Genomic DNA, 14,425 nt, shown 5'->3' with positions numbered 1-14,425 from the left:
CAAGCAATCCCTACAAGAAAAGAAAAAAATAATTTGGAAAAGCAGTTTGAAACCTGCTCTGTAAACCTTTGTCCGCTGTAATCAGCAAGAGCCACATTGTCACAGTTCCACTGGCAGTACAGAGGATTTCAGCTTCAACAGGACTGCTTTGAAAACACCAGGTTAATCCTAAAATACTTCAAAGGCATATTCGTGCCGAGAGAACCGAGTGAAGATACCTGCAAGCAAATGAGAGACATTTTGGGTGTTCCGAGTTGTGCGCATTGGCATGGGTTTTTTTTCCAATTCCCATTTGTCACAATAAAATGACAGCGTAAACATATTTCTTAATACCACATGAAGTTTGGAACCAAAAAAGCTGTAGTTAACAGCAAAGAACTTTTCAGAAAACTCCCACACTACCTCTGCAACACAGTTCTACATCTTTTCAAACCCTGCCTGGAGCTGGAGCCGGCCTCCACCACGACGGGGACCTGATTTTCTGCAGAACGCTTCCACCCTGCATTCTCAGCCGGGGTCAGGGGATGGCAAGGAGGAAGGTGATAGAGTCCTCCTCTAATAAGGAGCGTTGTTTATTGAGTGCTTCAGACCTTACTCAAAATTCCTTACTTTGAGCTACTACAAGCTTGACGAGGACACGGCTGACCCTGCTTTGAGCAGGAGGTTGGACAAAATGACCTCCTAAAGCCTGTCCTAACCTGAATTATTCCATGATCTTCGAATCTGGGTAACTTCCAGGACAGCTTAAGACAGATTTTTTTAAAAAGGGTGCCAGGGCAATTTCTATTACAGCGTCACTGACGTGAGCAAACTCCATTGGATATTCACGGTAAGAAACTTATGACATATGGCAGCTTTCCAACTCCAGGAATCTAGCCTGGCTTTACAGATCAGATTTGCCATGGTTCTTTGTGGTAACAAAAGTGAAGACGCAACCTGAAATTTGAAACAGAAGCGTCTGGGTCTGTATGGTTATGTCCAAAACTAAACATCATCTTACGCGAAACACATTAAACTACCTTATTCATACGTACACCTTTCTTTTGTTACAAGAAAAAGTCAGATTATGTATCCAGCAAATGAAGAGACAATCATTCCTCAAACACCTACAGAGCAGCTGCAGATTTTTGCCATAAGATGCTTTTCATATAGAAATTAATTGCCATTGCAATCCTAATGCCACCAAACCAAATGGGAATTGTGACCAGGAGATTGAGAGGAAAATACCCCATTCACAAGCCTGCTTGTCCCAAACCAGAAATGCTAACTTTCAGCCTGACGTACTCGACAAGCAAACAAAAATAACAGTCCCTTCCAATATAAATTCAAACGGTCAGCTTACATCTAATTTCACCAGTAACAGAAAACCCGAACCCTTCTGAAGATGCCAGTGACATCAATTCACTTTAAAGGCAGTGATCTGCCCCCACAACTGGCTAGCACACAAACCGTCCTTCAAATCGCTACACCGCCAGTGTAAAGCATTAGCCGTAACCGCCCCGTGCCCAAAGGCCGCGAAGAGTTACGGATTCGCTAGTCCCTACTGAAAAACGGGAGAAGCGAAGGCAGCCCGGTGCGATTCCTTGTCCAAGAGAGCAAACGCTGCCTTGCCGCTCGCCGAGCAGCCGCCGCGGGAGGACTCTTACAGCAGCAGTGGGGCCCGCTGGGAAAAGGCTGATGTCAGCTCTCCACAGCTCCCCGCAGGATAAGGAGGCCTTTGTTTCCAGCCGAACTGTGAAAAGGAGAAAATGCCTCCAGCCTGACAAACAAGAAGCCCACATAACACAGGTCAGGCCCCAGACCTGCGCTGAAAGGTGCAACACACTCGGTTCACCTTCCCCCTACCCCCGAGAGGGCCCTTTTCACACGGGACTTGCCACCCAACGCTAAAGACACCTTGGAAATAAAACAAAGCAGCGTCACTTGTTAAGGAAGACTGGTACAGCTCTCCAGCCGCTCTACCCATACAGAAAGCGCTTGTAATTCTTCTATAAATCAAGTTCCTAATTACACTTCTGTAAATCAAGGTGAATGTAAGTGAAGTCATAGGAAAACAAAGGCATGTTTCAACGCGAGGCTTTAAGTAAGCTTGCCTCTCCTTTACAAAGCACCAGAGAACAAAAGTATGGTACAAAAAGCACATTTTACTTCAGCGAGATTGTACTTCAGCGAATGCGTTCTAAATAAAACATCTGAGGGACATACAAGAAAGCGCAAAATGCAAATAAAGGAATTTCGTATCACAATGCCTAGGTTCTAATTCGGGGGGGAAGTACTCCTTTTTCCCAAGCGAGGAGTTTACGGGTGTAATCTCTGTGACCACAAAAATACAGCAGCTGTATAAATACAGACCAGAACGCTGCCGTAAGTAAGGTAGGCAGTTTCACATACTGATTTTTAAAAATTAATCTGCAAGTTCTCAAGTGTATTTTGTTATCCTAAAGCTGAGCATTATCTCCTCTGAAAAACAGAGCCTTTGATAAACTGTTCTTTGCACAGGAATTCCATTACACATTTTGGAAACACGGTAAGATTGCCGGGGCACTTGATTCACTCACTCCACTCCAGAGACCTACTCCAGTAGTTGTGTTTTTCCATGATAAAAGTAAACATACCTGAGTACAGCTCAAAGAACCTCATCAAAGAAGATCCATCAGGGAATTACACCTGAGCAGGGAATATCTCAAAGCATCCCATTTCAAAAGAAAAGGCTGGCATCACTGGATTTCTAATAAAATATCCAAAGCATTTACATGGATTCATTCCCAGTGAAGCACAGTGACCGCGATGGTAGGGTGCTGGTACCTACGAGTTAACATCCGACTGCTAACAAAAGGTTCTATACCATTTATAATGAACCACAGCACACAATTCTCGTCCTATTTAATCATGTTTCCAACCACAATACGCTGGTGTTTAAGAGAATGAATATACAACTGCTTCACAGTTCTACCAACGCAATCACAAAGACCCAAATGTCTGAACGAGAGCTGCTGGCGGTTATAAGGACTTCTGTCTTCCAAGCACTGACTTCCAAATGAAAAAGATGTGCCCATTCTGGACGTTTAGAATAACCGAAGACGTTCAGCCAGAGGAGTATGGATTTAAACACTGCTACGTGGCAAAGATGTGCGGTCTGCAGCCCTAATAGTGACTGGGGCAGCAGCTATGCCCAGGAACAGGTTTTTTGTATCACCAACTCTTTTGTCCAATGCTTCCAGGGGACTTTGTCCTGAAAAGTTCAAAAGACACAGACTCCAAGCTTCATCTTTATAGTCCAAATCACAAAAAAGTCTTTGCTATCACCAAAGGTACCGTGCCATCTAGCCTCCACATTACGCTCCACATCTCTTACGGACTTGGTTTTCTAAATTGAATGGTAACAAATTTGCACTGCTAGAACTGACAAGTCACTACAATGTGACTGCCATTATTGTGTTCCCTAAAGTATTTCTATCTCCTAATCTACTGTCTTGTCTTTAGTATGCACAAGTCAAGCTTCTAGAACACACTTCCCAACTCCAAAACAAAATTTTTAGGACAGTTCCACAAAGTTCGAGGAATCCATTTCTATTGTTAAAGCAGAATGTCATAATCCAAAAAAGAGGGAAAATATGAAAAACATCTGAAAAAATAACTTCATGGTTGGTGGTGGCAGGGAAATGGGAGTAAAATTCAGAGAACGTTTGTGAACTTTTCTGATATATCTGAAATATATAGATACTCGGCTATTTCAGATATGTCACAAAAGCTTGAGTTTTTGTAATATTCAGTTGAAAGCATATTTTCATATGGCCAGATGAAGCTTACAAAGTAAAGTAGAAAAAAGATGGCCTCGTGTATGCTATTTGAAATTACGATTCATCTGCAGTAGATGGTTTAATTGAAATCGATTAAGTCCCATCACATGAACACTAGGTAGACAACCAGTGCTTTTCAAGACGAAAAGATGCACGTTTCATATACAAAAATCACAGAAAGAATCTATTGAGTAAAAACATACCACACTGGATGAGTAAAAAGGTACCATACTGGAAGAGACCAGATAGCTTTAAAATATATCTAAGGGACCACATGGAATAACTGCCTGTATCTTTCAGTTCTGAACCATGGTTGCACATGAGTCTGTTGGTTCAGACTTCATTGTACAACAGAGGCCATAAAAATAAAGTGTTATAACGTACGTAACTGCCAGCTGTGTTTTATTTCATCACCAGCAAATGAGTTTTTAAAAAAAAAAAAAAAAAAAAAATCACACCTTCTCCCACAAAGTTACATAATAATTCAAAAATGCCATAAATTTCTTGTGTCATGTATGTATGCCACAGAAATACAGCATATGGTTCTTTCCAGTACCAGCATTCTCAGCTCCAAGGAAAGGCCATAAATAGTTAAAATTTTAGGAGAAAGAACAAGGTATGTTGTAAATGAGAACCCTCTCTCTGCTTGTGAGCTTTTATTGTTTTGCATTACTTCAGTGCTGGATTCCCGATTTGTAACAAATTCCAAGACTGCAGACTACAGGCCCGGCCTCTGACTAACACCATGGTGATTTATTTGAGGATAAATACCTCTGTCCGCATCTTATGACTGAACACAACAGTCCGCAGCAGCCTGGAATGCGAGGCATGCAGAGGCTGCAGGAGCTGAGGCAGCAGGGAAAGGCGCACAGCTATCAGGCTGCCCTGGACTGCTGAACCGCTCAGATTGCTTCCTCCAGTCAAGAATGAAAGGAATTCTCTACGCTTGTGCTTCATGCCAAGCGGACTTGCATTCCCAGGAATGAGAACACAGCAAGAATGGCATCTGATGATTGCCCAACACATGCACCTAACTCATCAACACCTTACCTGTATGAAAAATGCCACATCTGACTGTCAGAGCCGCGGCGCAATCGTTTTAAGTAATGTTTAGCAACAACTGCAGCTTGCCCAGTTGTCAAGGCAGACTGCAGAGCAGCTGGCTCACAATCTCCTGGCCTCAGAAAAATGCAAAGCACTTCTGTTTCCCCTCCTTCTGCTTCCCCACCCCCATCAGCAGAGCGCACAGAGTGCTCGGAATCAGGCGAAGCGAAAGGAGCAGATTACAAAGAGCAAATGAACAATACTTCAGAAATTGCAAGGTGAATACATAGGTTTTACTATAAATAGTTAAGTTGGGCTAACTCCTGTTACTACGTGCTGTATGAAAACAAAAGAACACAAGAAGTCACTCGTCTAATCACGACAGCCGTTGTGTAGATCTTCCATACAGACTGGAACAAAGGAAAAACCTAACCCCAAGTTTTAGACACAGGGTGACTTTAGCAGAGACAAAAATGAAGAGGATAGCATTAAATTCCACGAACCAGAGGTAATAAAAGCAAGACACTTACAGATGCGGATTGAACATTCGACTCATTTTAGAAACATGGTCGTTTTCACAGTCTAGCTCATCATCCCCTTGGTCCATGCTGAGCTTTCTCTTGTTGGGACTGATGGGAGGAGGGCCTGTTCGGTGGTTGGTTAGAGCAGAGGATACTGGAAGAGACTGCATTCTGGGCTCACCTCTTAGAGCTGCTTCGCCTACAGGGAGAGGACAAGCGAGAATGAACACGACCGGGTAAAGAGAAGTAAAATAGCATGCTCTCTGAAAACATTCTTGCAGAGAAAGTTCCCAAACAGATGTCAGGTCTGCACAGGCACATTTAACATGGTTCTACGATAAATAAGGCATCACAAACCATACTTCAGTGCTTTATGCTGGAATAAACAGTTGAGAAAAGGTAATACGGGAGGGGTCAACTCACCCCCAATGATCTGCAAGGTTGCGCTAACACATCTTTCCAACAGCATTTTTATTCAGCAGCATTCCTTCTTACAAGCAGGCATCCCAACCCTGAACTTTCATTACCTCATTCTGCAAAGCACGACTGTTCACAATGAAATATGCTTTGTTCCTTTTCTTATGGTTGTGGTTATAAATTCCAGGGCTACAGTTCACATTTATGCCAAATATTCCAAGATCTAAAACTGAATAGACGTTCAAAATTCTCGAATCATTACTTTTATAAAAAGTTGTCCAAAACAAGCTTGTCCAGTATATAACTATGCAAGGTAAAAAATCAGGGAAAAAAATTGGAACTTGCTGATTCAAGTGTAAGTTTGTCCTTAAATGTCCTTCTCTATTCTCTTAGACTATGTTTGGAGCAATGAACCAAAGAGCACACTTTCTTCGGCACAAGAATCACAAAATTTCAATTTTAAGAACGCTAATTTTCAACTAGGCAGACTGGTGGTAGAGTGCTGAGTAGATTATAAATTTTATATACTCTAACACTGATCAGAAAATGCCATTCACAGCATGTGGGAGCCATGTATAAATAAGTCCAGAAATGATACAATTAGCTTGCGCATAAACACATCCACGTATTGTTACTAAGCATGCACTACAGTGTGACTGCAGTACTTTTCCCATTTCAATTAAATGTCTCACTAAATGTATAGCCTAAAGCACAGTGCTGCATTTCACCAGCAGTTATGGACTTTACTGGAACTCACATCCTTACAGCCACAGGTCATATTTAGACTTCATAGGGATTTAAAGATGTTAAAAAATGCTTTTGGGGCTTCATAAGGGGCTTGGAGAGGAGCTAAATTAACCAGGGTTACCTCTTCTGGTAATATCCCTGACATAGCCACTTTTGCTAGAGTTTTAAGATTTGTATTTTTCCTACACTGCCAGGAGCATTTTGTTTTCTACATAGCCATAATTTCCAGAACTAAAATTAGGATGAAGTTAACTCCATCTGCAGCACTGAGGTACCTGACAATGGAAACCTTTGTATGCCACCACACATTTTCACATCATCGCCGAGGCAGATGATTTATAAAATGTTGCCCTAATTCCACACACAACAAATACTATTTTGTTGGAAAAAGAACGAGCGAGGAGAAAACCTCCTGAATGTTTACCAGTAAAAATAAGCATTTTGCCAATTTAGTCAGCATAATATAAACTAGCAAATATACACTGACCTATAATATACCGCAAGTCATGATTTCTATTAAAGACTCTGGCACCAAATCTAAATAGGAACTTTCCATCTCAGCTCTAAATAGTAAAAACTGTGCTCTGCTGCAAATGCTCCAAGACAGACATCCAGCCCCTCTCCTGTTCAAAACAACCAAAGCGTTCATCGAGTAGCCCCCCACCGCCACTCTAATGTCACAAGGGAAGCTTTTATCAAAAAGACCTCTCGTATCACATCATCTTCCTGTCAGTAAAACTTCTGCATTTTTTTCTTCAGCCGTTATATGTTGCCAGTAGAAACCTCCACCTAACATAGTGTTCATATTCTAAACTTTAGAAGTAAACTGCATCGTACCACTTTCTCTCAGTGAGGAATCTCCCTCACTTCTATCTTTGAAAAAAATAAGTTAATACCAATGTCAAAAGACAAAACTTGCATCAGCTAAGGTTTGGGATACTTTCATCCCACCCGTATGCAATCACTCTTCTCTCTGCAGTATCTCAGATCACTTCTGGGGACTGAAACACAAAATTCCATTACAGGAATTAGAAACTCCACGTAGACACCTAACTCCTTCTGAGCAACTCCTGACAGGGACACAGGCAAGTTTAAAAATCCATGCAAAGCTGACTCTGGTGTTCACAAAAGACAAAAATCTCTAGACATTGTCCAATTCAGTAAGTTAGAAACTTTCCCTTCTTCCCAAACAGCGGCTAGGAGCCCGATACTATACAATTACCTCAATGGGTTTTTTTCCTTTAAAAAAGAATTTATAAAAATTCATGGTATTGTATGTATGGTAACAAAAGCATTTATATATTAACATCCAGATTGAGTAGAAAATCTGGTAAAAATGCTACTGCTATCATATGTTGGAATTAAAGAACCCCATTTTAAAGAAATTTAGCAAAGAAAGGAATGGCTTCTCATTAAAGCCTGTCGAATTTGGCAATGCATTTTCCTAACAGTAAAGTAACGTGGTAATTATGCAGGGGACACCAAGGCCTTCAGATACCTTCTGGCATGTTTATCATCTGCAGCACCACAGAGCCATTCATCCAAAATTAATCGAAATAACAGAACTCCAAACAGGTGGCAGCGGTGAGCAGGTAGGAGCAGCAAGAGTGCTTACAGGACAGGCTGGAAGACATTGAGCACCTCCTCATGGGCAGATGCAAGTGGCCAGTGCTCAGCGTCTCCTGTAGCCCATCCTGCGGACACAAGGCGAGCAGAGAGCAATGCTGAAGAAAAGAGTCCAGATAACAGAGTAAGATCAAGGGGAAAAATAACCCTATGTTGTTTATGGGTATAAATCGCATATTCATATACTGTCTCTGGGCTGCCCCATGAGTTCTCATGTGCCTGGAAGTTTGATTAGGGCTAAAACTGCTTTTCATTTAAATAAAAAGGTGACTTCTTTCCCCACTACTTTCCTCCTCACCAAACTTGAATTTAAACCAGAGAGGGAGAAACCACAGCAGAGCCTACCACACAAAATGCTATTTTACTGACTACATTTGTCTCCCCCAACCAACCACACTCCATGGTAACCAGACCAGCATCATACAACTGGCAAGACAACACTCTGATAAAACAACTGTGTTTTATAAAATTCCTCAAGCCCAAACTCCAGTCTTCAAAATTCATTACTGTGACGGCTTGTGTCTGCACTGCAACTGAAAGCAGAGATAGCAAACGCATTTACTGTGCCTCTCATAATACTTCTCTTTGTTTCAGTAAGCAGCTGGTGCAAGGCACTCCAGATCTACTGCTTTCAGATAGTTCTACTTACAACTATTCATACTAGCCTCTTTTTTTTCTTTTTTATTAAAACTGTTAGGCAACATGATAAAGCACAGACAAGCTAAACAGAGATAACAACGTGACGTAGTGTCTGCCTACAGAGCAGTCCTGCAGTAGTGCACTCAGTTGACAGAAGTCCATGCAGTCGGCAAGAATGTTCTTTATTTTAACCACTTACAAGCCTAAACTGAAAGTGATTCAAATTAACACATGCAAACTAAATGTTTGTAAAACCAGCATGGCTCTTTTCAGACATACACACCACCAGGACAGTTCTCTGTAAACAGTGGATCTTCAACGCTGTTTGCATTTCTCTTGCAGTTCAGTCAGCAGTATCTGCGTCCCTACTGAAATGCCCATGCAACACAAACATCACAACAGCAAAAGTCATGTTTTTACAAGTGTGGATTTGATAGCAAGACACCAGAGAAGTCTTAAAATATGTCTGAGAACTCCAGGAGTTACCAAAGACTGGAAAAAAAAAATATATACACTATCTTGGCAGCTAGCTTGCTTCCTTCCTCTCTGACCTAGCAACTCAGTATGGGCTGCACTGAGACATGGCTACCATATCCTATTCCCCCTCCCAATTTCCTCTCTCCCGCTGGCTACTATTAATGCATAAAATCTGAGATTTAATTACAATCCAGAAATGAAAGGCTTCGTCTTTCCAACTGAAGATTGACATGATACAGACCTTAAGACAGATTGAAATAAAACTCCTTGAAAGAAAACTCCAGCGCTGCCCTTGCCCATTTTACTTTTCCATTCTGCATCTGACAAAGGGATTTGTTCACAAGAGTAAATTCCTGACACGTTTATTAACTTTTAAAAAAAAAAAGTAAAAAAGAAAAAAAAAAATCATCGGTTGTGGTGTCTGTCAACAGGGTTCTTACCTTTAAGGTCTTGGATTGAATTACCATGACCTCAGGCCATTCTATTAATTAATAAAATCATGGGCACGAGAGTTTAACAGACTTCAATTAACTATGCGTTACACCTTTAATCACCTCTTCCAATACCTCCATGCAGACAACGTCTCATTAGTAAAAGGAGTTTTAGAGCCAGACATTCCCAGGAATCAATACTACATTAAGATCTTCAAGGACAGTTTTCTCTACTGACCCAAGATCAAAATTCAGCCCTCATGACATATGAAACATTTCTGCTGAAAAGCCAAGACATTCACAAAAGCTATACATGTGTGAAAATGTGATACTATAAAATAAAATCTGTTTTATTTTCTGTTTCTATATTCCAACAATCATGAGATTTAATTGATAATAGATGAATTTATAAACTATTGCATGTTTTCTTCCAGTATCTCAAACACAGGAGTCTGTCTGTGCCAACATAAATTGGGATAAACGGCATAAAAATTCCAATTCACGGACAAAAATCACATGATTTGAGATATCAGATGCCAAGCAGGGAAGTCACCGCAAATTACTCAATTCAACAAGTCATCAAAACAAGTTATCAAAACACAAGAATCACAATACAGTACTGCAAAATTAATCTGCAGATGTTGTCAGCTGCCTAGGTTAGGTATTACTTCACAGCACACTATACATCGTAAGAGAATTGATAGCCTTGAAATTGTGAAATTCCCCAGAAATTAAATCTGTGTGAAATAAATCAGACTACAGACAATCTTAAAAGTATGTCATTTAAGGCAGATTTACTTCACTTGCTTGACCAAAGAGAATGAATTAATCCATTCAGACTCCTCAGTAGTAAATTTTTGGTTCACGAAAAAAAGATATCCTAAGAAGCAGTCACAGATTATATTATTACAAACAAAAAAATCCCTTATGTAAAAACATCATTTTTTACCACTACTTTATTTCTGGATTGCAGTTTCTGTCAAAGATATGATTTAAGCTGAGCTTAAACAAGATTTAATTCTGGGAAGTAGTCTGCCAAACGCTGTAAACAAAGTCACAGCAGTCTGTACCTCCTTTGTAATATATAAAACCAGGCCTACCTGGAGAGCATAATAAAACAGCAAACTACAGGAACAACAAAAAATGAAGTATTAATGAGAACAGCCTAATCATAAAACGCTGCTATGAAATTAGATCTTGAAAAGATTTTTTTATTATAATTGATAGATTTCTTTCAGCAGCCAACTTACTGATTCACTTATCTGACACATACTTTACTGACTTTCTTGTAAGATGACAAAAAGCTAATTTAGTAGAAACCAAAAAGTCACATACACATGTACAGAAAAATTGGCAAAAGCCTGCTCTCATCCGTTTACAAAACACATGAGAAGCACTTACTCCTGGAACCAAGCTCTGGCTACCACTGTGCAGAGATACGTATGCCAGAAAACCCATGGCCAAAAACAAAAAACAGTGATTAAATCGACTATTCTGTTCTGGCTGCTCCATCTGACCATGCCTGCCAATGAAGGACACGTTACGCTTGACACTGCAAGCAAGAACATGAAATAGTGACCTCTGCATTCAATCAGCTCCACCCACTTTTTCCTCCTCTTTCGTTCAAAAGACTGCAGGAAGGGAAGAATTTAGGTACAGTGGTATCGCTTGCAGAGTGCGGGCAGGCTTGCTTGAGGGTCCTTTCAAAATCCACATATTGTTCATCAGAGCTGAGCAGCACAGGCTAAAGCAGATTTCAACCTAATAGGTCTTGAAAATGCTAGATTATATACAAAACACTAAATTACAACAGGTGGAAAATGGCAAAATTGTCTCCCCAAACATAACTGCAACTGTATTTTCTCCTTCAAAATTACTGTGAAAAACTGACTACATCATCTTATATGCTCTCTCATTATATTGTAAAAGCGTAGCTGTACAAAATAGCATATGCATATTCTGTACATAAATTGACTTATACGGATAATTGTTTCAGTTCTACAAACTACTTCATACACAGAAGTAAAAAGTCTCTGCTGACCGCTTAAAATGATGATTTAAATAAATTCTCTTCACTCCGCTCACCAGGCACCAGCTGAGAGAGTCTCCTCTTAATACCTTTTTGGTGTTGAGTAAATACATAAAAAAGTACAAAAGTAACTGAAAAAAGGATCTTGGTAAGTAGGCAAGAAATTGATGGCATAGGAAGAAGAAGGGCAGCAGATACGCCACGAAGAAAGAAGGATGGAATAAATTTTAATGCTCCGGTCTGGCAGAGCGCCGCAGTATTTCCTCTGACAAATCTCAATTTTCACACCTCAACAGTTGTGACTGTGGGGCTGTGTCCAGTTCCAACCCAACAATGAACTCAGCCTTAGGTCTAATTGTAGGGCGTGAGACTGCTTCATACATTTGCAGATCTCCCTTTAAGATAATGTCCTATAGATGGGACGTTATCTAAGAGGAACATTTTATGTCCCTCTTGCAGCATCTGTCTGAGCAGAAAGTCTAAAAAATGTTCCTTTCTTCTGCTTGGAGTACCCGTAGTCACGGAAACTATGGCTAAAAAAAGATTCCAATTATCTGGCAGACAAGATTTAAATGCAATCAATGCTAAACTACACTAATCTCCAGATAAATAGCACCAGGCATGTCTACAATACTTGTTAACATCAGTGTCAAAAAAGGATTTCCCTCAGTTCAAGACTGAGCATGGGTTTTGTTGCTCAGGAAGCAAGGTTGCTCCCAAAGAACACTCCTTTCTGAGCCTTTTTGCCAGCTCTCCCAGGAAAAACCTGTATCAAACAGTTAAAGTCAGTTACGAGGGACTAAAAATTAACACAAGTTACGGCTTGATGTTTGCTCCATGCGTTACAGAGGCTCATCTAACAGAAGGGCAAGCTACCGAGCTAAGCAGGGCTACCAAGAAGGACCAAGTACAGAAAGCAGCATGTGCCTTAACGTGGCACCGTCTTGGGCCACCCAGCCCTGCCGAACACCACAGTGCTTGGTACACAAGCAAGGCCTAAAGCAGATACACAGCAGCGGGCTGTCCCACACAGATACGTGGTCACTCTCTGGCTAGCCCTGTCCTGTGACTGTACGTGGTCAGGTAGGTGCAACCCTTGCTCAGGTAAAAGCCACGACAGTCAATATACTGGTACGTAAAGGAAACGATCAAGAGAGCACCAACAGCCCTGTGTCAGACACTTCAAAACTGACAATAATACCCCGCTGAGTAAGCCAACGGAGGTACAACCGCTAAACTCCTCAGACTAATTGTACTTCCTACATAGAACGTGGCACATTACTTTTATTTGGTGCAGAACGGCATCACCCAACAGGGGCATCCCAAACAAGGGAGGGGATAAAAGAGAAAGGAAGACAAAAGGAGAAGAAGCATCATTTACATTTTCTGCAGAAAACAGTAAATTTCACATTCTCGTATTTGCTTAGAAAACACGACATTAGTATTTACTAGTCAGCAAAAGATATATGCTCCATTTAATTCCCTGGCAAAACACACTGCATTGTAAGCACTGCAAGTAGTTCTGGTGTATCCCTACACCATACTCCATCTATAGTAATACTGAAATTTAGTCATTTCGGTTTCTTCAGTGCTAGGTAATGTGTTCTCCTCCGCATAGCTGAAATCTCTAAAGATTCTAGGTGAGAGTCTGTGGGCTAGACCCACGGAGAGAGGTGAAGCTCCACCAGCTTTGGGGCCTGAAGACAAGACGCTCATTTTCACCTTGTAACCTGGCCAGAATGCTTATGGGGCACATACGCTTGAGAGAGCGGGAAACAAATACGATGCTGATGGGTAAGGTAATTCCTAACATAAGAAATAATTACAGAATATGTAATTAAAACTACCACCACGCAAAGTTTAAATAACAACGGTATCATCAGAATTCAGCTTCCTTTAATTTATTTGCAAAACTATTACGCAGCATTCTCTCACATAAGCAGATTTTAAAAGTCGCCAGATAAAAAGATTTACTTTTATCAGTGTGGTAATGTGATTTTATTAAAAATGTAAAAACACTATCAACAAAAACCTGTCAATGAAATATAACTGTAAATCAACATGTTGAAGACATTGCTTTCCGAAACGATGGTGGTTTCCAGATCTAGGTGTTCTTTCTTTTGTCACCCAGCTAAATGACTTACTGTGATACATAAAAGAGGGGAAAGCTGAAGTGATCAAAGACTAGCCTGTCTTTTAGCAGAAACAAACAAAGCTGGAAGACCTGCCATCTATTTCAGAAGCAAATCAAAGTCACAGCAAGGTCACAACAGAAAAAATTGTTAGACTGGGTGCTTAAGCAGTATTTCAACATACTGAATGATTCCTTGTAACTATGTATTTTCATGCAATGGCAAAGAGAGACAAATAGGAAATTCAATTTGTGAAAGCTCAAGTTTGAGTAATTCCTCTTAAGTAGGCAAACAACATTTGCTACCCTCCCTCTGTTTTTTTTTAGATACTGTTTCCGTTAGTGGACAGCAATGTCGATGCTCAGGCCCGAAACACCACCTTCTGCTCCCATGGCTGGGATTTCATGGGTATCAGCTGTGACATAAATTAAACTCTAGACTATTGCACTGGGTAATCCACACCCCTTGTGGATATGAGCACAGGCAGTATGTTCTAAAACAACAATGCTTAAAACATTAATTTTGAGATGTTTACTTGCAATGGCCTCATATTAAAATTAAA

General features: G+C 40.6%; 1 protein-coding gene across 2 annotated transcripts in view; it reads right to left on the bottom strand.

Annotated features, from left to right (window-relative positions):
• VGLL4 (vestigial like family member 4) overlaps positions 1–14,425 on the bottom strand; it is an 83,780-nt gene that overhangs the window by 18,148 nt on the left and 51,207 nt on the right. For both annotated transcript variants that reach the window (XM_059823135.1, XM_059823134.1), the window contains exon 2: positions 5,375–5,564. In XM_059823135.1, coding sequence (XP_059679118.1) covers positions 5,375–5,564 — 190 coding nt within the window. The remainder of the gene's footprint in view (positions 1–5,374; positions 5,565–14,425) is intronic.

Source organism: Gavia stellata, chromosome 12 (genome assembly GCF_030936135.1).
Source record: "Gavia stellata isolate bGavSte3 chromosome 12, bGavSte3.hap2, whole genome shotgun sequence".
NCBI classification, from domain to species: domain Eukaryota; kingdom Metazoa; phylum Chordata; class Aves; order Gaviiformes; family Gaviidae; genus Gavia; species Gavia stellata.
This window is presented reverse-complemented; position numbering and strand designations above follow the sequence as displayed.